At 38.3% G+C, this 25,289-nt stretch overlaps 1 protein-coding gene across 3 annotated transcripts in view; it reads right to left on the bottom strand.

Annotated features, from left to right (window-relative positions):
* Positions 1–25,289, bottom strand: part of TMEM108 (transmembrane protein 108) — a 336,820-nt gene that overhangs the window by 149,694 nt on the left and 161,837 nt on the right. For 2 of the 3 annotated variants that reach the window (XM_015132066.3, XM_077990999.1), the window contains one exon: positions 946–1,031. In XM_015132066.3, coding sequence (XP_014987552.2) covers positions 946–985 — 40 coding nt within the window. In that variant the 5' untranslated portion in view covers positions 986–1,031. 3 annotated transcript variants of the gene reach the window in all.

The following is a 25,289-nucleotide window of genomic DNA, read 5'->3' as shown; positions in this document are numbered from 1 at the left end:
CTTTGCACTGGGGGTACAACATAAGCTGAATTACTAAATTCTAAGGGCTGACTACTGGTGATTTGCATCTCAATATCTTTTCCTTTTATTCTCTCAACAAAAGTTAACAAGGAGCCACTCAGCCTAGGAAAGATAGGTACTTCATTTACCTTAGCAAGAACAAGATAAACAACTAACTCACAATTTTCCAACTCACTGGCTTTGGTTTGACCTGGAGTGGGTAATGCCTATTGTCTTAAGTGGGTTAACTGGAACATCAAACCCACCAATTGGTTTTGGCTTTTACATTCATTCATAGCAATTCTAATCCCAAAGAAAGTACAATCACTACATGGCAATTGGTGCTTTGTGGCAGTATACACAAAACACATGAGTGATGTGCAGAAAGTCATAATTGAACACTCTTTATTCCACCATAAAACCAAGAAGTCATATTTTTACCACTTCTTATTTGAGAACCATGTATAACTATGCATAACACTTTAAGCCAAAGGCTGTATGGCAACAAGTTCTATGTGTTAAAAAACAGAAAACACAACACACCATTTCCTCTTCATGAGGAATCTATAGCAGGTCATCCTGGAAGAACACTAAACCAAAGGCAATAATGTTTTTGGACACTCATTCCCAGATTAACTATGCTTAACACATCAATTTAGAATTATTATAATGGAGTTTAAGTTATAACTGATGTCCAAGTTACAACTATAATGGATATTAAAACTTCCCTTTGGAATTCAGGAAAAACTGACAAGCATTAACATTAAAACAGAGATCTTAGAATGAATTAATGCTTGATACTTCATCTAGATGAAGCAGAGTGAAACTTTACTGTCCTCTTTCACTGATCCAACCCTGGTCTTCATCCAAAAAGTAAGTTCTGAGCATCCAGCAAATAATGACATTGTTATATTTTAAGAAAGAAGAAATGCAGTGTCAACTTACTTAACAGCTGGCAATAGAGGGCCTGTAAACTTCTCTTCATGGTATCATCTGGTCCTGCTTATCCTCCAGTTTATTCATGATTCTGTCTAGGAAATGGGGAGAAGAAAATTGTTACATCTGAGGAACATAATTTAAAAATCAGAAAGTCCTCCACTCAATAGGATCTTGGTTGTAAATCCTAACTTACCCAATTTCGAAGAGAAAAAATCTTGGGATAAGTACACCACAAACAGTTTAATTTACAATGGTGTATGTTATAAAATTACCAACTAATCAACTGGTCGAACCCTGAAACTATACACCCCACTGAAGAAAGCTCATAGGGGCAGCTAGTAAGAATCTGGGTTCAGAATTGAAGACTTTTTTTCATGAATCTCTCATGAATCTCTGTAATCACACGAGAAACAAAAAATTTCTTTTCTCATCTCATTTCTGCTAAGGCGCTCACAAAACAAGCAAACACCCAAATAAAACAAACAAAAAACAAGCTAGAAAGCTTTGCCACACTTGAAACTGTATTATTTTAAATAATTTTTCTATTATTTTCTGATTTCAAGGATACTTCTGGTATGGACTATTTAGAAAAAGTAAACAGAAAATACAGATAAAAATAAACAAGAAAATATATATTATCCATAATCCCATGAATAAGAGGTGATTAGCACCCACATTTTAGAGTGTAACTCTTTAGCCTTTTGAATGTACACTTCTATTGGTCTGTTTGATTTTATATTTAATTTTTAATTTAATTTTTCTCCCTAGCAGCAGAAATATCTTTGTGTTGTTACTATTACTTTACAATTTTATTTTACATGGCAAACTGTGTTTCTTTAAGATAAATTCCTAGAAACTGAAACGCATTATGGAAGGACATAAATTAAGGCTTTTTGAAATAAATATATTACCAAATTCCTCATCAATACCAGCATATTAGAACAACCATTAGACTACACTCTACCCAAGAAAGAAATTAACAATTTCATCTCTGCCAGTAGGCAAATATTTGGTCTCAATGTTTTAATTTGCTTTTTATGTTTATTGGCCATTTGTATATAAAATTTTTAAAATGTATATTATTTAACAATTCTCTACTAGCATGCCAGGTTTTTTGTTTTCTCATGACATCCCAAGTAGAACTACCTATCTTTAAATTTTTTAATTGAGATATAACTCATATATAAAATTCAGCCTTTAAGGTATACAATTCAGTGATTGGGAATATATTCAAAAGTTGTCCAACCATCACCACTACCTAATTCCGGAATGTTTTCATCACTCAGAAATGAAATCACCATGTTTGCTGTAAGTCACTCCCCATTTTCCCCTCCTTTGGCAACCACTAATCTATTGTCTCTATGGATTTGGCCATTCTGGACATTTTATATAAACAGAATCATATGTGTCTGGCTCTTCCACTCAGCATAATGTTTTTATTTTATTTTACGGTGTTTTTTGAGATGGAGTCTCACTCTGTTGCCAGGCTGGAGTGCAGTGGTGCGATCTCAGCTCACTGCAACCTCCACCTCCTGGGTTCAAGCGATTCTCATGCCTCAGCCTCCTGAGTAACTGGGATTACAGGCACGCGCCACCACACCCAGCTAATTTTTATATTTTTAGTAGAGACAGGGTTTCACCATGTTGGCCAGGATGGTCTTGATCTCCTGACCTCATGATCTGCCCGTCTCAGCCTCCCAAAGTGCTGGGATTACAGGCGTGAGCCACTGCGCCTGGCCTCAGCATAATGTTTTTAAGGCTCATCAATGTTATATAACATTCTAGGTTTTCAAGTGTTTTTTTAATAAGAATTCTACCTACCTCACAGACATTCTACCATGGTTAGAAAGGCCTTCCTTAGTCCAAGATTATATAAATACTTGCCCATATTTTCTTCCTGATATGGTTTGGCCATGTCCCTACCCAAACCTCATCTTGAATTCTCATGTATTGTGGGAGTGACCTGGCGGCAGGTAATTGAATCATAGGGGTGGGTCATTCCCATGCTGTTCTCGTGATGGTGAATAAGTCTCACAAGAGCTGATGGTTTTAATAATGGGAGATTCCCTGTACAAGCTCTCTCTCTCTGCCTGCCGCCATCCACGTAAGATGTGACTTGCTGCTCCCTTGACTCCCACCATGATTGTGAGGCCTCCCCAGCCATGTGGAACTGTAAGTCCATTAAACCTCTTTCTTTTCTAAATTGCCCAGTCTCGGGTATGTCTTTATTAGTAGCGTGAAAACAAACTAACACACTTCCAGTAATTTTTATTTCATTTATTACATTCTAAATGCTTTTGTATTGTTAGATATTATCAACCAAAAATAAAATTCTAAGCACCCCAACTGACTGAATGGCTCCCTCCTCTCAGTCAAGGGAATTCCAAAGAAACCTGAAAAACTAGCTCAGGCCATGATGGGAAGTGGGGGTCAGACATGCCTCATTATACTTTCTTCCCTTTGGATTTGAGGCAAAACTGACCAGCATTAACATTAAAACAGTGATCTTAGAACTCACCGAACAGATTGTTTGTAGTAACAAGATACCAAAATCCAACCTGACTCTACTTTAGCATCACAAGACAGATAGCAGGCCCTGAAAAATATCAAAGTATTTTATCCAAAAACATATTTCTTTGATATATTTTAAATGGTCCTGCAAAGCTATCTCTTGTGGAGGAAAATTTACACACTGTAGAGAATCCCCTTGCCTTTCCAGGTCTTTTTCTGATCCTGGAGAGATTAGCTGAGAGTCTAGCACCTTTTAAATGTCTGAATAGAAAACATTAGCCATATATTACTTCTAAGGGCAGTCATTTTATGTGCATAATGAGAACCTTGGTTTCTACTACCCATTAGCTTAACCCAGACCCTCCTTTCTATTGATTCCAGGTCTTCAAATAATATTAATAACTCCTTCAGCCAACTGCCAACCAGAAAATCTTTGAATCCACCTACGATCTTTAAGCCCTTGCTTTGAGTTGTCCCACCTTTCTAGACTGAAACAATGTATACCTCAATGTACTGGATGTCTTATAAAACTTATAAAACCAGATTGTAACCCAACCACCTTGGGCACCTGTTCTCAAGACCTCCAGAGGCTGTTGCAGGTCATGGTCCTCACATTTGGCTCAGAAGAAATCTCTTCAAATATTTTATGGAGTTTGGTTTTTTCATCAACAATCTGTTTCTGGACTTTGTATTAAGTTTTACATTTTTCTGTTTGCTCATTCTTCAACTAGAACAATAAGTGTTCAAATTAAACCACTGGTACATGGAGTTCTCTATTATTACTCTTTTAAAAAATATTTTTTTGTTACTTGAGCTTGTTTTTTTACCTCACTCCAAAATTAACTTTAAGATCACTTTATTAAAATCCAGAAAAGGTACACTAGGATTATAGTCAGAATTATCTTCTATTTGCTTTATTAATTTGGGAGAGACTGACTTGGTATCTCATCAAAATCCAGCTGGGGTGAGGAAGAACTTAAGTATTCCAAAACTTATTGCTCTGGAAATCAGAAGAATTCCTTTCTGGGGCTGGGAAGTGCTCTTTTTGGGGGGCATGGGGCACAACAGCTCAATGACTTTTTTGGTTAGGCAAATTCGTCCCCCACCACCAGTGTGATTTGTATGAGGAAGGAAAAGAAAGAGATAGATAAAGTGCTCTACATTATACAAAAATTAATTGGGGGCTGGGCGCAGTGGCTCACGCCTGTAATCCCAGCACTTTGGGAGGCCGAGGCACGTGGATCACAAGGTCAGGAGATCGAGACCATCCTGGCTAACACAGTGAAACCCCATCTCTACTAAAAATACAAAAAATTAGCCAGGCGTGGTGGCAGGAGCCTGTAGTCCCACCTACTCACGGGGCTGAGGCAGGAGAATCGCTTGACCCCAGGAAGCGGAGACTGCAGTGAGCCGAGATCGTGCCATTGCATCCCAGCCTAGGCGACAGAGCAGAACTCTGTCTCAAAAAAAAAAAAAAAAAAAAAAAAAAAAAAAAAAAATTAGGAGGTTTGAGTTTCCAGAGGCTATGGCTAGGAAAAAAGAGTTAAAGGGTATAGAAATTAGAGAGGCTGAGGAGATGATACACAAGAAATATTGAGACAAGAAGAGGCAACTCCAAAAGATGGTAGCAGGTGGGACCTAAGGATGAAGGATAAAGTGAGAAATTCTCCACAGGAGATGCCCATGAATGTTAAGATGTCTAATACTTAATTTTTCATTGCGTCTTGTTTTATGCACATATACACTATATATGTATTAGTCTGTTTTCATGCTGCTGATAAAGACATACCCAAGACTGGGTAATTTATAAAGAAAGAGAGGTTTAATGGACTCACAGCTCCACATGGCTGGGGAGGAGTCACAATCATGGTAGAAGGCAAAAAGCACAGCTTACATGGCAGCAAGCAAGAGAGAAAAGAGCCAAGCAAAAGGGATTTCCCCTTATAAAACCATAGGATCTCATGACACTTACTCACTACCATGAGAAAATTACGGGGAAAACCACCCCCATGATTCAATTATCTTCCACTGACTCTCCCCTCCCATAACACGTGGGAATTATGGGAGCTACAATTTAAGATGAGATTTGGGTGGGAACACAGCCAAACCATATCAATATGCTCCATCTGTATTCCTTCTCCACAATGCTCATCCACCACTAGTATTGTCAAAACTTCAGTAAAAGTCTGACACAAAACAGCCTTGTATTAGTGATGCTTGACAGGGGCAATAAAAGAGAAGAGATTGTCTCAAGTCAAGGGTGACCCAGGAGCAGTCAGAGGGAGCAGCCCTAGGAGCCACAACAATGGTTAGTGGGTATATGTGGAGCGTTTAGAATGTGGTAAGCATTCAATAAATGGATGCTTAGTAATAATAGTAAATAAATAATGGATGAATGAATAAATAAATGATCAATAACAAGAGAACAGAGAAACAGTTGTGGTTGAATATATTGATCAAGGGGATCATAAGTCCTTCAATAGTCTCTGGAAATTCTTAAAGATTTTTGAAAAAGTGACAGACTTCCCATAATACATGGAACAGGTTCACCTTATTCAGTTATCAAAAACAACTGAGTCTATAAATCTGGGAGATTTGGGATCAACTGAGTTACACAGGGTTATCCCAACTAGAAGCACCATTTGGCTATTTATTAAAAATTAATCTTAATTAGGTCCTCTTTTAGAGTTTCAGTGTTTTTCTTTCATTTAAGTTCTACAGTCCGGTCAAGTTTTATAGCTTTTAGACATTTTATGTTTATTTTTTCACAGTGATAGAATTTGTTTCCATTATATTTCCTAATTGCCTCTACATAAAAATGACTGACATTCATTTTGTGACCTAACTGAACTAACTTACTATTCTAATGATGGTTTCTCAGCTGAGTCTCTTGGGTCAATTGTGCTGCTTTGGATAGATGGCAAGCCACAATTAGATTCCATCAAAAGCCTCTTTTAACCATATAGTATAAAATATTAATCACATCTGTCTGGTCCCTCAGGGAATAATTCAGGAGGATGATAACTAATTTGGGGGATGAAATCCTAAAAAAGTACAGAGTTACATCTAAAAGGATTGCATAAAGGAAAAACAACCCACCCTTGCAACCCATGCTCCAGGCCCATGCCTACAGACCCAATAACAGGCCTACTACAGTAGTTTTAAGCTCCAGGTTCAATTCCATACACTCAGGCACCAGGCTGACCACCTGCTGACCCAGACATGAAGCCAGGCTGCCCGAGGACTCCAACAGCACACCTGCTCATGGACCATACCAGATGACCTGCTCAGAATCTCTGGACAGGTTGACTGGTAAAGGGCTTTCCCAAACAAAGCAAGTCTGCAAATACTGAAATAAGTCCCTATTTCTTCAAATGCACAGACACTGACACATGGCAACAAGGATGAAGAACAATCAAAGAAACATGACACTACCAAAGAACAAAATTAAGCACCAATGACCAACCCCAAAGAAATGGAGACTTATAAACTGTCTAACAAAGATTTAAATAATTGTATAACCAGCCTGGGCAACAAGGCAAGAACCCATTTCTACAAAAAAAAATTTAAAAATTAGCTGGGCATGGTGATGTGTGCCTATGGTCTCAGCTACTTGAGAGGCTGAGGTAGAAGGATTGCTTGAGTCTGGGAAGTTGAAGCTGTAGTGAGCCATAATCATGCTCCAGCCTGGGTGACAAAGTGAGAAAAAAAAAAGTACAAATAATTGTATGAAAGAAGCTAACTGCAGAGAAACAATTCAACGAAATCAGGAGAATAATATATCCAGAATCTACAAAGAACTCAAACAAATTTACAAGAAAAAAACAACCCCATCAAAAAGTGGGCAAAGGATATGAACAGACACTTTTCAAAAGAAGACATTTATGCAGCCAACAGACATGAAAAAATGCTCATCATCACTGGCCATCAGAGAAATGCAAATCAAAACCATAATGAGATACCATCTCACACCAGTTAGAATGGCAATCATTAAAAAGTTAGGAAACAACAGGTGCTGGAGAGGATGTGGAGAAATAGGAACACTTTTACACTGTTGGTGGGACTGTAAACTAGTTCAACCATTGTGGAAGGCAGTGTGGCGATTCCTCAAGGATCTAGAACTAGAAATACCATTTGACCAGCCATCCCATCACTGGGTATATACCCAAAGGATTATAAATCATATTGCTATAAAGACACATGCACACATATGTTTATTGTGGCACTATTCACAATAGCAAAGACTTGGAACCAACCCAAATGTCCATCAATAACAGACTGAATTAAGAAAATGTGGCACATATACACCATGGAATACTATGCAGCCACAAAAAAAGGATGAGTTCTTGTCCTTTGTAGGGACATGGATGCAGCTGGAAACCATCATTCTCAGCAAACTATCTCAAGAACAGAAAACCAAACACTGCATGTTCTCACTCATAGGTGGGAACTGAACAATGAAAACACTTGGACACAGGAAGGGGAACATCACACACCAGGGCCTGTCATGGGGTGTGACTGGGGGGAGGGATAGCATTAGGAGATATACCTAATGTAAATGACGAGTTAATGGGTACAGCGCACCAACATGGCACATGTATACATATGTAACAAACCTGCACGTTGTGTACATGTACCCTAGAACTTAAAGTATAATATAAAAATAAAAAATAAAAAGACCAAAATGAGAAATGTAATAGAAATTGAAATTATTTAAAAACAAGACAACAAAGTAGACAATTCTGTAAATGAAAAATATAATACAATGAAAGAAATGAAAAATGCAATAGAAGCCATCAACAACAGAAATGGTCAAGCAGAAGAAAAATTTGTGAACTTGAAGACAAGTTATTTGAAAATATGTGGTCAGAGGAGAAAAAAATAATAAAAAGGAATTATAGGAGGTTTAAGAAAAAGACAAAGGAACAAAAGTTTAAAAATAAATAATAGAAAAGTTTTCAAATCAGGAAAAGATATAAATATCCAGGTACAGGAAGGTCAAAGGCCTCCAATAAGAGTCAATTGAAACAACACAGATGATATATTATAATTGAACTGTTAAAAATGAAAGACAAAGAGAGGGTCCTGAAAGCAGCAAGAGAAAAGAAGCAAATAACATGAAATGGGAGCTCCTAAGGCTGCAGTTTCTCAGCAGAAACCTTCTAGGTGAAGAGAGAGTGGGATGATATATTCAAAGTGCTGAAGAAAAAAAAAATTGCCAAAAAAAACCCTGAAACCAGCAAAGCTGTCTTTCTGAAATAAAGAAGATATAAAGACTTTTCCAGGCAAATAAAAGCTGAAGGAGTTCATCACCACCAGGCGTGTCTTACAAGAAGTGCTAAAGGGAGTTCTCTGAGCTAAAAGAACAGAACACTAATTAATACAAGAAAACATATGAAAGCATAAAACTTACTGGTAAAAATAAGTGGATAGTCAAATTCAGAATACTCTAATATTATAATGGTGGCAGGTAAATCACCTTTATCTTTAGTATGGAGGTTAAAATATAAAACTATTAAAATAATAAGAGCTATGGTAATTTGTTAAAGGATACACAATATAAAAGATGTAAACTGTAACATCAAAAATATAAAATATAGAGAAGTGGAGTAAAATTGCAGAGGTTTTTTTTGCAATCAAAGTTAAGTTGTTATCGGCTTGAAAAAAGGCTTTTATAAGTTGCTTTATGTAAGCCTCATGGTGGTCACAAAGCAAAACACTATAGTAGACCCACAAAAGTAAAAAAAAGTAAAAAAAAAAATAAGGAAATACCCTCACACATTTGGTGTCAGAAGTGTTGAGTAGTATGAGAGTAAAGGAAAATAAACAAATTTTTTCAAATGTATTTATTTGAATAATTTTTTAATTCAAAAGTGGAATAACCTAGAAGAAATGAATAAACTTCTTTCCTTCTCAAAAGTCCTTACTTATCAATAATTATCTTGATTATAAATGGATTACATTATCAAATCAAGAAACATAAGCTGGGCGTGGTGGTGCACGCCTATAGTCCTAGCTAGTCAGGAGGCTGAGGCAGGAGGATCACTTGAGCCCAGGAGTTTGAGACTACAATGAGCTATGATCATGCTGTTGCACTCCAACCTTGTCAACACAGTGAGACTTCATCTCTTTAAAAAAATGACTGAATGAGTAATTAAAAAAAAAAAAAGACTCAACTATATACTGCCTATAAGAGACTCATTTCACCTTTAAGGACACATACAAAATGAAAGTGAAGGGATGGAAAAATAATCCATGCAAACAGAAATAAAAAGAGAGCAGGGTAACTATATTTTTATTGGATAAAAAAGACTTTTAGTCAAACACTGTTAAAAAAAAAAAACCACAAAAAAACCAAAACTCATCATCATATAAGGATGAAAGCTTCAATTCATCAGGAGGATATAACAACTATAAATACATATGCATGCAACATTGGAGCACCTACATATATAAAAAATATTAATAGATCTGAAAGGATAGATAGACTCTTAATAATAGCAGGGGACTTCAAGGCTCCATTTTCAATAACAGACAGATTATCCAGACAGAAGACTAAGAAAGAAATATTGACTTAAACTACATTTTAGAGCAAATGGGACAGACATATAGAACATTCCACCTAAGAGCAGCAGAATACAGATTCTTCTCGAGCACACATAAAACATTTTCCAGGACAGACTACACATAACACAAGTCTTAAGTTTAAGGAAATCTAAATCATATGAAATGTATTTTCCAGCCACAATGGTATAATGCTAAAAGTCAATAACAGGAGGAATTTCAGAAAATTCACAAACACTGGAAATTAAACAGCATGCCCCTGAGCAACCAAACAATGAATTAAATGGAAGAATAAAAATTATCTTGAGACAAATGAAAACGAGCACATAATACACCAAAGCTTAAAGGATGCAAAACAAAAGCAGTTCTAAGAGGAAAATTTATAGCAATAAAAGCCTACATCAAAAAAGCAGATTTCAAATAAACAAACTAACATCATACATCAACAAAATAGAAATAAAAGAACAAACAAAGCCCAAAGTTAGAAGGAAGGAAATAATAAAGGCCAAAGCGTAAATAAATGACAGAGAGACAATATAAACAATAGAAAAGATCAGTGAAACTGAGAGGTGGTAATCAATAAACTTTTAGCTAGACTAAGAAAAAAAGAGAATACTCAAAGTTTGACATGAAAGAAAAGACATTACAATGAATACTGCGGAAATACAAAGGATCATAACAGACTACCATGGACAATTATATGCCAACAAATGGAATAATCTAGAATAAATGAATAAACTTCTAGAGACGTACAACCTACTAAGAGCAAATCATGAAGAAATAGAAATTCTGAACAGACCAGTAACAAGTAAGGAAATTGAATCAGTAATTAAAAGTCTCCCATTAGAGAAAAGCCCAGGGACTGATGACTTAACTGCTTAACTCTACCAAACATTTAAAGAAGAACTAATACCAATCCTTTCCAAACTCTTCAGAAAAAAAAAAAAAAAAAAAAAAGAAGAAGAAGAGGGAATAATTACAAACTCATTTTTAGAAGGCTAGCCTTATCCTGATACCCAAGCCAGACAGGGATACTACAGGAAAAGAAAATTATAGGTCAGTATCCCTGATGAATATAGGACACAAAAATCCTCAACAAAATGCTTGCAAACCAAGTTCAACAGCACATCAAAAAGATTATTCACCAAGATTAAGTGAAATTTATCCCAGAGATGCAAGGATGCTTCAACATACACAAGTCTACTAATTAAAGAATGAAGAACAAAAATCATATTAGCATTTCAAAAGTCAAAGCGTTTGAAAAAATTCAACATCCTAACATGATTAAAAAAAACTCTCTCAATAAATTAAGTACACAATAAAAGTAATTCAATGCAACAAAGTCCATATACGACAAACCCACAGCTAACATATGCAACAATGTAAAATTGAAAGCTTTTTCTTTAAGATCAGGAACAAGACAAAGAAGCCATCACTGTCACTTTTATTCAAAATAGTACTAGAAGTCCTAGTCACAGCAGTTAGGCAAGAGAAAGAAATAAAAGGCATTCAAACTGGAAAGAAAAAAATTAAATGTTTCTGTCTGCAGATGACATATTATATATAGAAAATGTTAAAGAATCTACCAAAACACTGTTAAAACTGACAAATCCAGTAAAGTTGCAGAATACAAGAAACAAACACACAGAATTAGTTGCATGTCTATATACTAACAACAAACTATCTAAAGAGAGCAATAAAACAATCCTATTTGCAATAGTTACAAAAAAATACTTAGAAATAAATTTAACGAAGAAGATGGAAGACCTGTACACTGAAAACTACAAACTATTAATAAAAGAAATTGAAGACATAAATAAATGGAAAGATATCCTATGTTCACAGATTGGAAAAATTAATGTTAAAATGTCCATACTAACTAAAATTCCAATAACTTTTTTTTTTTACAGAAAGAGAGAAAACAATCTTGAAATTGGTAATGAACCACAAAGACTCCAAATAGCCAAAGTAATCTTGAGCAAAAAGAACAAATATGGAGGCATCACACTACCTGACTTCAAAATACACTACAAAACTAGTAATCAAAACTGTTTGGTAGTGACATAAAAACAGATCAATGGAACAGAACAGAGAGCCCAGAAATAAATCCATGCATTTATGGCCAATTGATTTTTGACAAAGATGCCAAGAACACATAATAGGGAAAGGAAAATCTCTTCAATAAATGGCATTGGGAAAATTGAGTATCAACATGCAGATACAATGAAATTAGACTCCTATGTCACCCAATATATAAAACTCAATTCCAAATAGATTAAAGACATAAATATAGGACTGAAACTGTAAATCTACTACTAGAAGAAGACATGGGAAAATCTCCATGACATTGGTCTGGGCAATGATTTTTTGGATATGACCCCAAAGCACAGGCAACAAAAGCAAAAACAAACAAATGAGATTACATTAAACAAACAAGCTTTTACACAGCAAAAGAAACAATCAACGGAGTTATGAGACAATCTATGGAATGGGAAAATGTATTTGAAAACTGTGCATATGATAAAGGATTGATATACAAAATATATAAAAAACTCAACTAAATAGTAAGAAAACAACCAGATGAAAAAATGAGCAAAAAAACTGAATAGACATTTCTCAAAAGAGGACATACCCATGGTCAAGAGGTTCACGAAAAAATGCTCAACATCACTGTACACTAACAAAAGAGAGATACAAATCAAAACCACAATGAGATATCAACTCACATCTGTTAGAATGGCTATTATCAAAAAGATGCAAAATAAATTTTGGCAAAGATGTGAAGAAAAGGGAACCCTTGCACACTGTTGATCAGAAGGTAAATTAGCACAACTATTACGAAATACAGTAGGGAGGCTCCTGAAAAAACAAAAACTAAAACCACCACATAATTCATCAATCCCACTACTGGGTATATATTCAAGGAAAATGAAATCAGTATGTAGAGATAATGCATGTCCATGTTCATTGTAGCAATATTCACAACAGTCAAGATATGTAATCAACCTAAGTATCTGTCGATAGATGAATGGATAAAGAAAGTGTGGTATACATATGCATAATGGAATACCATTCAGCATCATAAAGGAAGCAATTCCCGTCATTAGCAACATGGATAAACTTGGAAGATAGTAAGTGAAATAAGCCTGGCACAGAAAAACAACTACCATATGATCTCACTTATATGTGTAATCTAAAAAAGTTGAACTAATAGAAGCAGAGTAGAATGGTGGTTACCAAGGGCTTGGGGAGATGGGGTTGGGGAGATGTTATTTGAAGGATACAAAGTTTCAGTTAGGAGAAATAAATTCAAAAGATTTATTGTACAACATGGTGACAATTTTTAATAACAATGTATTGTATTCTTGGAAATCACTAAGAGTAGATTTTAAATGTTCTCACCATAAAAAATACATGAGGGAAAGCATTTGACCAAACATATGAGATGGTGGCAAAGGTGGGGATCTCACTGATTATTAGCACAAGAGAAACACAAGGGATGTAAGTAACCTGGACCATACCGTACTTAAGGAGAGTGAGCCTAATAGAACTCTGCTTCTCAAGCTTAAGTGGGACAGTCATATCACTTGCACTGAGTCAGGAGGAATACTTCTCAATTTTATAGAACACTAAAACTGTTCTAATTAGAAATGTCTATGGTGTCAGAAAACAGCAATAAAGAGCCAAATGAAAAGCTCTGATATTTGATATGCAAATTGACTTGAAATGACAAGTACATGAAGAGCAAGTAAGGAAGAACAGCCAGGAAATCTCTGGGGGGGAAAAAAGCAAGGTGGTGTCAGGGGAACTGCCGGCCTTATCAGACATTAAAACATACTCTAAAGCCTCTATAATTAAAAGCATTTGATATTGACACACGAGTAGGTCCAATGATATATGAAAATTTAGGACTGATAAAGGCAGCATATCAAATCAGTTGGAGAAAATATAAGCATTTAACACATGTTGAGATACTGGTTGAGCAATATGGAAAATGGTAAAACTATACTCATTCCAAACACCATACCCCAATATAAATTCCAAATCTATCAGATATTTAAATGTAAAAAAGCATAGAAGTACTAGGAAAAAAAAATACAGGTAAATTCTACTATAACTTGTGAGTACAGAAGCTTTGCTAACTCTGACTCAAAATCTAAAGCAATAAGGAAAAAGATTGATAAACTTTATTACACATATAAATTCAGTAAAAAAAAACAAAGTAAAAATAAAACTGAAAAAAACAAAAACTCTTCAACTTATAACAGGCAAGGGGTTACTATACGTAAAATTTCTTTGTAATCCCAAAATAAATACTTGCAATGTTTTCATGGTCATTAGTGGACATGCACAGAGTGGCAAAAAATTTCAGTCAATCAATGCACACATTTCCAGTTGAAGATGAGCAAGGTGATGCTCTGTCTTTCATGTTTCAGCTCTTTCCTAGAAATAAATGTCCTCTCCATGGACTATTTAGTGTCTTTTTTTTTTTTTTTTTACATTTTTATGCTTTTGTGTTGGTGATTTTACTATTAAATATGGTTTGCGAGCAAAGTGCTGAGGTGCTGTCTAGTGTGTCTAAGCAAAATAAGTTGCGATGTAGCTTTTACAGAAAATGCTGTAGATTAGCTTCATTCAGACATAAGTTACAGTGCTGTTGGCCATAAGCGCAATGTTAGATAAGGTGTCTTTAATCAGAAACACACAAAAGAAGGGTACATACTGATCAGTTGATATAAGTTTGTGAGAGGTTCACAGAAACCTAACCTTCTATTTCTTTTATGAGAAATGGTTCTGAATTAGATAATTCAACGTTTATGGAGACTGTAGACAATAGCAGTCCCCAACCTTTTTGGCACCAGGGACCAGTTTCGAGAAAGACAATTTTTCTACAGACCTGGGGTGGGGGACATGGTTTTGGGATGAAACTGCCCCACCTCAGATCATCTGGCATTAGATTCTCATAAGGAACATGCGACCTAGATCCCTCACACGTGCAGTTCACAATAGGGTTCCTGCTCCTATGAGAATGTAATGCCACCGCCGATCCGACAGGAGGTGGAACTCAGCTGGTAATGCTCCCTCAGCTGCAGCTCACCTCCTGCTAATGCAGCCTGGTTCTTAACAGGCCATGGACTGGTACCGCCTGTGGCCCAGGGGTTGGGGGATGCTGGTTATATAACATAACTACCAAATAGCAATAATTGATTGTATTTGAATTGAGATTTAAAATATTTTGTGAGACAAAGAGTGATGACAACCAACAACCCAGGCCAATAGTAGAGTTTCGACAAAACAGAACAATAGATTTCCCTCTCCCTAGGAAAAGAGAAAATTTGATTAAGTCAGTGGTCAACATGCCTTAGAGAGCCCTCAGGGAAAATAAAAGACTAGGAAGGTTGAGATACAGAATATAACCCTTCCTTTGGATCTAGTTCCTTGCAGTGGGGGAGGGGAGGACAGAAGTGACTAACATCACAGATTTGTGAGGAGGTTGGGAAAGGAGCATATGCCTGTTTTACAGGTGGGGACATGGACACCAAGAAGTCAAGATCTTTGCTCAAGATCAAACCTATTATCTACGTGCCTGTGAACTAGTTTCTTGAGCTCTGATCCTTGAATTTCCTGTAATAGGGGTAAGAATGGTTCTAGATATACTTGCTGCAAAGATGGAGACAAGGCATGTCAAGTACTTGGCCCACGGCCAGGTAAGTTCTCTGTGCAAGTTAGCAACTATCACCCAGTAGCGGAATGCAAGACAAATTGGGCCAGAGCTCAATTTGAGAGAGTTGTCTCTGTTAACTGTGATTCCCCTAAGCCAGATATGACCCAAAGGCTTTGGGGCCATTCCCCAAATAGCCCCTTTTGTTAAATCTAGTGTCATATTAAAATTGGATTTATTAATTACTCTTAGGGGTATAAATTGAATTTTAAGGGTCTTATTTATAAGTTATACTTCTGCCTTCTTTAAAAGGAATCTGAGCAAGCTTACAACTAGATGCAACTTGTATAATAGAATTATTAACACACCAAAGCACAATAATGACTCCAGAAAGAAAGGTCCAAAATAATGTAGCAAAAGGGAGGATTAATTTTACCATAAGATGGAATGGGCCAATACATTTCCCTTGGAGCTTCCTGGAAATGAAGGCCAAAAGGATAGCTAGTATCATTTATTTCCGGCTACATAAACAGAAGTACATTTTTATTTTGTTCAGAAACACAAACTTCATCTGTCACTAATTGCTAAGAAAAGATCATCAGACAGATGTTTTGATAAACATTAGCATCCTCAATAGCAGTTTTATAGAATATGAACAGAATACTCTTGTTATGGCTACTCCTTATGATCAACCCACAATAAAAACTAAAGTCATTGTGCTAAGTAGTAATTCAGGGAAAGCATTTCAATGAGTAGTGCAAGCACAATGGTAGAAGGGAAAGAACCAGGCAGGCCTGCCACTTAGTAGCTTTGCTCTGTGACCTTGAGTGAGTTACTTAATTTATCTGGAGTCTCAGCTTTCTCATCTTCAAATGGGGCTGATACCTAATCAGAGGACAGTTAGGGTAATTAAATGTACTAAAACACCTACCATGTGTCTTGCACATCATATGTCTCTCTCGTTCTCCTGAGCTAATAATGGTGTACAGACATGCTGCTTTTGGTTATTTGGGACAGAGAGAACTGGGAAAACAGAAGGAATGAATATTCAGCATGTTATCTCAGGGCCTCAGCATCTTGTTGTTCCATGAGCAGCAGATTACTTCAGGACGGCAAATATGAAGGTCTCTCAGGCTTACTTACAGCATAAGTCACAAATGAATGCATGTGTCCACAGGGCTGGGTTTGGGCTATAATGGCATTTTTAGTCAAATTCTGTTGATACAGATGCTTTGCATATTAAATGCAGGAATATCCTTCACTTCCATAAACAGATGTTCTCTCTCTTCTTTCTTTCCTTCCTTTCTTTTCTTTTCTTTTCTTTTTTTTTTTTTTTTTGACAGAGTCTCCCTCTGTCACCCAGGCTGGAGTGCAGTGGTGCAATCTTGGCCCTACTGCAACCTCCGCCGCCCGAGTTCAAGCCATTCTCATGCCTCAGCCTCTCGAATACCTGGGATTTCAGGCATTTGCCACAACATCTGACTAATTTTTGTACTTCTGGCAGAAGCAGGGTTTTGCCATGTTGCCTAAGCTGGTCTTGAACTACTGACCTCAGGTGATCCACCTGCCTTGGCCTCCCAAAGTGCTGGGATTACAGGCATGAGACACCATGCCTAGCCGTTCTCTCTCATTTTCCTTGAAATCTGTGCTACTCCTAGTCTATCTTTTAAATTTTTGTATTTTGTACAAAAAATATTTCACTGTCGTCTGAACTTACGATCAACAGTGTGGGCACAATTACAATAAGTGTCACTTTGTGGCAGTTCTGTGAGATTACAGGGAGTATAATGAACTAGACAGCAAATGGGTATAGTGGTCTTTTGACACACCAACTGTCAACAGGAAAACAGATCTTTTCCCTCGTTTTTCTTAAGAAAATAGAAAATTCTCTCATTTTCTCCTAAGTTTTTAAGAAAAGTCAGAAATCTGAATATTTAGATGGAATTTCCCTATTTTAAAGTGCTGGCAATTAATTCATGTAGGCCAAGACTACAAGCCAGATGAAAGAGGACTGTGTAATTCCTGATTCAGAGAGGCTTTCATAAGGCAGAATCTACATGGGCACTTTTCTAGAAAACTGAGGAGCAGAGTGCCTGTCCCTGGAGGAATTTGTACTGAGGGAGGAGGCAGAGCAGATCCCTGCATTCTGCAAGTCCTCCAGCCAGCCTGGAGTCCAGGCTATCACTCAGGATAATTTCAAGGGGGAAAAAAAACCCACCTGTAATGGAACTCCTTTCTGCTCTTTTCTTTCATATTTCCCTTTCTAAAAAATAAAAGAAAATACAGGAGGTTGTCAGTTTCACCAAGATGCTGAATTCCAAACAAAAAGGCAAAAACTGTTAATCTCCTGCTAAGGAAAAGCCTACAAAAGGGAATCAATTAATGTGAATTCTACTTGAGGACCCAGAAGTAATTGCTTGAGTGCTCCTCAAGAATGGCTGCTGGAGTCTATTTGCATTTGTTGAGGGAGGGTGTTCAACTCTCCACAGCCACTGAGGTCAGCAATGGGGTAAAAATAGTACCGGGAGCTTGAGGCTTATTAGAATGACACAGAACCTCCTTCTTCCGGCATTAAAGGGAATTAGGACCATTTAGCTCCTTTGAGGAGACAGGAAGGTGCTTGTGCAGGGTGAAGAATACGTATCATACTTCCCTTTTTATGGTTTTGGTGTTAAAGACTGAATATTGAGGTCACGGAATTAAATGACATTGTAGAGATGCCAAATACTAAAGGAGCATGTTCTATCATTTTGACTACACTGCTTATGAAAATGATTATTTCTTGTACACAGCAAACTGATTCATTTTTCTTTTTTCTTTTGCAATGCCTGAAAAACATCTTCAGAAATTGAATTCAGGGACCTAAAAATTATGTGTATTTCCTTTGGGCAGCAGTCAGTTTTCCTTAAACATGTGCTGATGCTTTTACGTAGAAAGGTAGGTAAGGTCATAGAAAGGAGGCACAGTTCTTACCAGAACGTTTTACATGTCAAAAGAAAATTTAAACCCAAGAGGCATGCTTTGAAGAGGCAATACACTTCAGCATGTGAAAGTATTCATAATATCATAGTCATTAATAAATTTTAATTTTTTTGCTACCGAGTGACATGTGGATTAAAAATCAGTTAATTTTAATTTTGACCTTTAACCTCAAATTCGCTTTTTTGGGGCCTCATTCCCCTTCTTTAGTTCCTCTCATTCCACTTGAATCCACATAAAAACTTCTTTAAGTCTTAAGCTAGTATAAAGATGTGTTTCTGGTTTAATCTTTCAAAATACATCATTTATGTCAAGTGGTTCCTACAGGGTTGGCAGGCAGTCTGTTGAATATACAGCTGGAATAAAAATTATAGTGAAACGAAAAATACGTGGGCAAGAGTAGGCTGGGCCAATATTAAACAGACACAGCTATCATCTGAAGAGTATGGATTAAGTTATCTGTTTGGACTTGTGCAGGAAAGCTTAGTCCCACAGTGAAGTCCATGATATTCCAAATATTTCGAATGAGTTTCATTTTTATGTCTTGCTCCAGGAAGCATGGATAAAATAATACATTTGACTTCACCTGTGAGGAACTTAAATAGCTTTATATCATTATGTTGATAATTCTACCTTGCTTTGATGACTGGAAGGCTAGAAGAAATATCTGAAAGTTCCAAGATTGGTAATTTCCCACACTAGCTGATGGCCAGGATCTATTTCAAATATATATCCCCAGGTCTTTCCCTTAGGAATTCTGACTCCCAGGTTATGGGATGGAGAAATTTTAAAAGGCTCCCAATATGGCTATTATGATCAGTCAGGCTTGGAATCCAAAAACCTAATCTAGCAGCTCTTAATGCTGACTGAACACTAGAACAGTGACTGAACACTAGAACAATGGAGGAACACAGCAATGCTTGTGCCATGCTACATCCCTGATTAAGGAAATCAGAATCCCTGAAGGAATGTGGGAAGCTTCAAGGTGATCCTACTGTACAGTTGGGTTGAGAACCAGGAATCCTTACTCCAGCCTCAGAGAGTACTAGAGCCACAGTGAGGCCAGGCCCACTTATTCTCTTCCCTGAAAGTGACAGTTTTATGAGAGATGAAGGAAGTGGGATGATAAATGAAACCACATTTGCAAGTTATATTCAAAACAGCAAAGGAGTGAGTCAGTGTTTCTTAAACATTTGGATCCAATGCCTTTCATGCAATTCAAGTTTTAAGCAACATGAGCTTTTGGTGATCTTTCACCCAATCTCTGACTCTGGTAAGCCTCTCACTTGTCCCTACCGCTTGATTCACAGGGATGTCTGGAAGAATAAGGAGATAGTAACTGAAAAGGAGAGATGAGGTTCAGGGAAGGGAAGAGGGTGTGGGAAGCCACCCCCGGTCTGTGAGCTTGGCATGAAGCTGAAACCACGCTCATCTCTAAATCATTCATTCCCAGGGGGGAAAAGTGCTCCTCTTCCTGAAGATGGCATTCATAGAGAAGACAGACTGAGAGAAAACAGTTGAGGCAGCAAATTCTGAGTGGGGGCAATGGAGGAGAGACTACACCAAAGGAACCTCCTTCCTTGCTGGGGACCACAGTCAACTGCACAGAGAGAAACAGGGCAGGAAGATGCAGTACACACAGCAGTGAGCCAGGAGATCCATTTCCTTGGAAAATACTGAGTGCCACAACTTAACATGCACTGTGCTAATAGGAGGGGCTGGGGCTGAGAATAAAAACAAATGAGACATGCTCCTCGTCTTTAAGAGCTTGCAGCTTGGCATGGGGAGAGACTATCTTGTCAAAAATCACTCTATAGACAGCTTTGCCTATGTATTTGTCTAATGCACTTGTATTAGGCAAGGTATATCATAGCAAATTATATTCTAACAAATTAGAAAATGGGGCAGGCATGGTGGCTCATGCCTATAATCCCAGGTCTTTGGAAGGCCAAGGCAGGAAGGCTGCTTGAGGCTGGGAGTTTGAGACCAGCTTGGCAAAATAGCAAAACCCCATATCTTAAAAAAAAAAAAAAAAAAAAAAAAATTAGCCAGATGTGGTGGCCTGCATCTATAGTCAGAGCTGCTTGGAAGGGGCTGGGGCAGCAGGATCCCTTGAGCTAGTCTGAAGTTGCAGTGAGCTATGATTGTGCCACTGCACTTCTGCCTGGGCAACAGCGAGACCCTGTCTCTTAAAAGCCTTTTCCTTCTTGAGTCTCAGCGTTCCTATCAATAAAACAGGTATAACGTCTATACTGCAAGGTAGTTTTGAGAATAAAATGATATGAAACATCCACACAGAGTCTGGAACACAGAAGTACCAGAATCATGCCCTATTTTTCCTTTAAAAGAAAAATTGTTATCTTCTGGAGTAGCAAGACAAAGTTTCTGAAGGAGGTGGAATTCAGCTAAACCTTGAAGGTTAAGAGTGATGGAAAATGCAAAGGCACAGAGGTAAGACAGTGAAGCAGAAGTTTGGGAATGAGTACATTAAACAACAGGAGATCTACCATTGGCTGCTGTAAATTCCTTCCCCAGTACAGTTTTGGATATAATATGACTGGCTCTCCAGCCTCTGAAACAGAGTTGGGTCAATGTTCTTTTCTTCGAGGGGAGGGGAGAATATATTCAGGAGAGGACAAGACTGACAGGGAAGTAGCTGGCAGTAGTTGGAAATCAGGAAGATGGGAGCTGGGTCCCCAAAGCACAATCTTCCCAAATCAATATAAGAAATAAATGCCTACTAACCACGGGATAGCTGGAAGCCCCAGCCAGCTACAGGATCCAGAATCATCCCCATCAATGTTTACACAGCAATAGATGACTAACACTAGGTGGTGGCAAACCCAGGTCTACACCTGGATAGATCTGGCTCCTGCAGCTAGATCCTCAGAACTGGAGGACAGCTAACTATGTAGGCTGGCTTTCATCACTCCATCAACTTCACAGTAATGTCACCACGTGGTCTACACAAGTGGTTCTCAAAGTTTGGTCCTCAGACCACTAGCAGCACCCAGGAGCTTGTTAGAAATGAAAATGATCAGGTTCTACTTCAGAACCACTGAATCAGAAACTCTGGGGGTGGGGCCCAGTAACCTGTACTTCAACAAGCTCTCCAGGATATATACTGAAGTTTGGGAACGCCTGCTTTACACACAGGAATTTCTGGGCCCATTATGCTATGGCAGGGTTTTACTGTACAACGGTGACCTTGGATAAATAATACACCTCTTTAGAGGACCAATAAAATGAAGAAAGAGGTAGCTGGAGCAGAAAGATCTATCTCCAAGGTCCCTTTCAATTGTAACATGCTATAATTTATTAGTTCACCAGTGGGGGAAATGTTTACAGCTCATTAGTTCAAACAGATGGGCAGTGTTGGCATTTGTGGATCTTGTTGCACGCATTGAGTGTGGTGTGCTTGAATTCTAATGGCTAATTTTAACATGCTACACATCTTCATTATTAGACTTATTAGGCTATTAATGTTAATGCTATATGATTGACCCCCATATGGAGGGGAGCATTAAAACATGAGTTTTGTATGAGGAAAACCAACAATTTAATTGCAATGAATTTCTCGTCTCTGTTGTGGTTACATATAATCACTAAGAACTAGACCTTCACTGAATTAAAATTCTAAACACAGGCAGTCAGAATTGATTTAAATAATTAAATCCTGGAACAACTACTTTCAAATAAACCTCTCATCCAGCACCTAAAAAACTTTACGATGATAGCCAATACTTACAGGTAAATCAAACATGTAAGCCACTTCTGCCTGACAAATCGGTTCAAATCAGAGGTCTAGGGGAGGGCTAGCAAGATGGCCAAACAGGTACAGCTCTGGTCTGCAGCTCCCAATGAGATCAATGCAGAAGGCGGGTAACTTCTGCATTTCCAACTGAAGTACCTGGCTCACCTCACTGGGACTGGTTAGACAGTGGGTGCAGCCCACAGAGGGCGAGCAGAAGCAGGGTGGGGTGTCACCTCACCTGGGAAGTGCAAGGAGTCAGGGAATTCCCTCCCATAGCTAAGGGAAGCCTTGAGGGACTGTATCTTGAGGAACGGTGCATTCCAGTGCAGATACTATGCGTTTCCCACGGTCTTCGCAACACCAGGGCCCTGAGTTTCAAGCACAAAAGTGGGCAGCCATTTGGGCAGACACCGAGCTAGCTGAGAGTTGTTTTGTTTGTTTGTTTGTTTTTGTTTGTTTCATATCCCAGTGGCACCTGGAATGCCAGTAAGACACAACTGTTCACTCCCATGGAAAGGGGGCTGAAGCCGGGGAGACAAGTGGTCTAGCTCAGCGGATCTGACCCCCATGGAGCCCAGCAAACTAAGATCCACTGGCTTGAAATTCTTGCTGCCACCACAGAAGTTTGAAGTCAACTTGGGACACTCGAGCTTGGTGGTGGATGGCGTCTGCCATTACTGAGGCTTGAGTAGGCGGTTTTCCCCTCACAGTGTAAACAAAGCCACTGGGAAGTCTGAACTGGGCAGAACCCACCACAGCTCTGCAAACCCTCTGTAGCCAGACTGCCTCTCTAGATTCCTCCTCTCTGGGCAGGGCATCTCTGAAGGAAAGGCAGAAGTCCCAGTCAGGGACTTATAGATAAAACTCCCATCTCCCTGGGACACAGCATCTGAGGGAAGGGGCAGCTGCGGGTACAGCTTCAGCAGACTTAAATGTTCCCGCCTGCCAGCTCCAAAGGGAGCAGTGGATCACCCAGCACAGTGCTTAAGCTCTGCTAAGGGACAGACTGCCTCCTCAAGTGGGTCCCTGACCCTTATGCTTCCTGACTAGGAGACACGTCCCAGCAGGGATCGACAAACACCTCATACAGAAGAGCTCTAGCTGGCATCTGGTGGGTGCCCTTCTGGGACGAAACTTCCAGAGGAAGGAACAGGCAGCAATCTTTGCTGTTCTGTAGACTCCACTGGTGACCCCCAGGCAAACAGGGTCTGGAGTGGACCTCCAGCAAACTCCAACGGTCCTGCAGCAAAGGGGCCTGACTCTTAGAAGGAAAACTAACAAATGGAAAGGAACAGCATCAACATCAACAAAAAGGACATCCACACAACAATCCCATCCAAAGGTCACCAACATCAAAGACCAAAGGTAGATAAATCCACGAAGATGAGGAAAAACCTGCACAAAAAGGCTGAAAATTCCAAAAACCAGAACACCTCTTCTCCCCCAAAGGATCACAACTCCTCGCCAGCAAGGGAACAAAACTGGATAGAGAATGAGTGTGACAAATTGACAGAAGTAGGCTTCAGAAGGTGGGTAATAACAAACTCCTCTGAGCTAAAGGAGCATGTTCTAACCCAATGCAAGGAAGCTAAGAACATAAAAGGTTAGAGGAATTGTTAACTGGAATAATCAGTTTAGAGAAGAACATAAATGACCTGATGGAGCTGAAAAACACAGCTTGAGAACTTCGTGGAGCATACAGAAGTATCAATAGCTGAATTGATCAGGCAGCAGAAAGGATATCAGAGATTGAAGATCAACTTAATGAAATAAAGCATGAAGACAAGATTAGAGAACAAAAGAATGAAAAGGAATGAACAAACCCTCCAAGAAATATGGGACTATGTGAAAAGACCAACCTACATTTGATTGGTGTACCTGAAAGTGATGGGGAGAATGGAACCAAGCTGGAAAACACTCTTCAGGATATTATCCAGGAGAACTTCTCCAGTCTAGCAAGACAGGCCAACATTCAAATTCAGGAAATACAGAGAACATCACAAAGATACTTGTTGAGAAGAGCAACCCCAAGACATACAGTCATCAGATTCACCAAGGTTGAAATGAAGGAAAAAATGTGAAGGGCAGCCAGAAAGAAAGACCGGGTTACCCACAAAAGGAAGCAAATCAGACTAACAGCAATCTCTTGGCAGAGACCCTACAAGAGAGTGGGGACCAATATTCAACATTCTTAAAGAAAAGAACTTTCAACCCAGAATTTCATATCTAACCAAACTAAGCTTCATAAGCAAAGGAGAAATAAAATCCTTTACAGACAAGCAAATGCTGAGAGATTTCATCACCACCAGGCCTGCCTTACAAGAGCTCCTGAAGGAAGCACTAAATATGGAAAGGAAAAACCAGTACCAGCCACTGCAAAAACATACCAAATTGTAAAGACCATCCACTCCATGAAGAAACTGCATCAACTAATGGGCAAAATAACCAGCCAACATCAAAATGGGAGGATCAAATTCACCCATAACAATATTAACCTTACATGTAAACTAGCTAAATGCCCCAATTAAAAGACACAGACTGGCCAATAGGATAAAGAGTCAAGACCCACTGGTGTGCTGTATTCAGGAGACCCATCTCACACGCAAAGACACACATAGGCTCAAAATAAAGGGATGGAGGAAGATTTACCAAGTAAATGGAAAGCAAAAAAAGAAAAAAAAAAGCAGGGGTTGCAATCCCAGTCTCTGATAAAACAGACTTTAAACCAACAAAGATCAAAAAAGACAAAAAAGGGCATTACATAATGGTAACACCTCTACACAAATAAACTAGAAAATCTAGAAGGAATGGATAAATTCCTGTACACATACACCCTCCCAAAACTAAACCAGGAAGAAATAAAATCCCTCAGTAGACCAA

This window comes from Macaca mulatta, chromosome 2 (assembly GCF_049350105.2).
Source record: "Macaca mulatta isolate MMU2019108-1 chromosome 2, T2T-MMU8v2.0, whole genome shotgun sequence".
In the NCBI taxonomy this organism is placed as follows: domain Eukaryota; kingdom Metazoa; phylum Chordata; class Mammalia; order Primates; family Cercopithecidae; genus Macaca; species Macaca mulatta.
The sequence above is the reverse complement of the archived record's forward strand: the minus strand, read 5'-3'. Positions and strand labels throughout refer to the sequence as shown.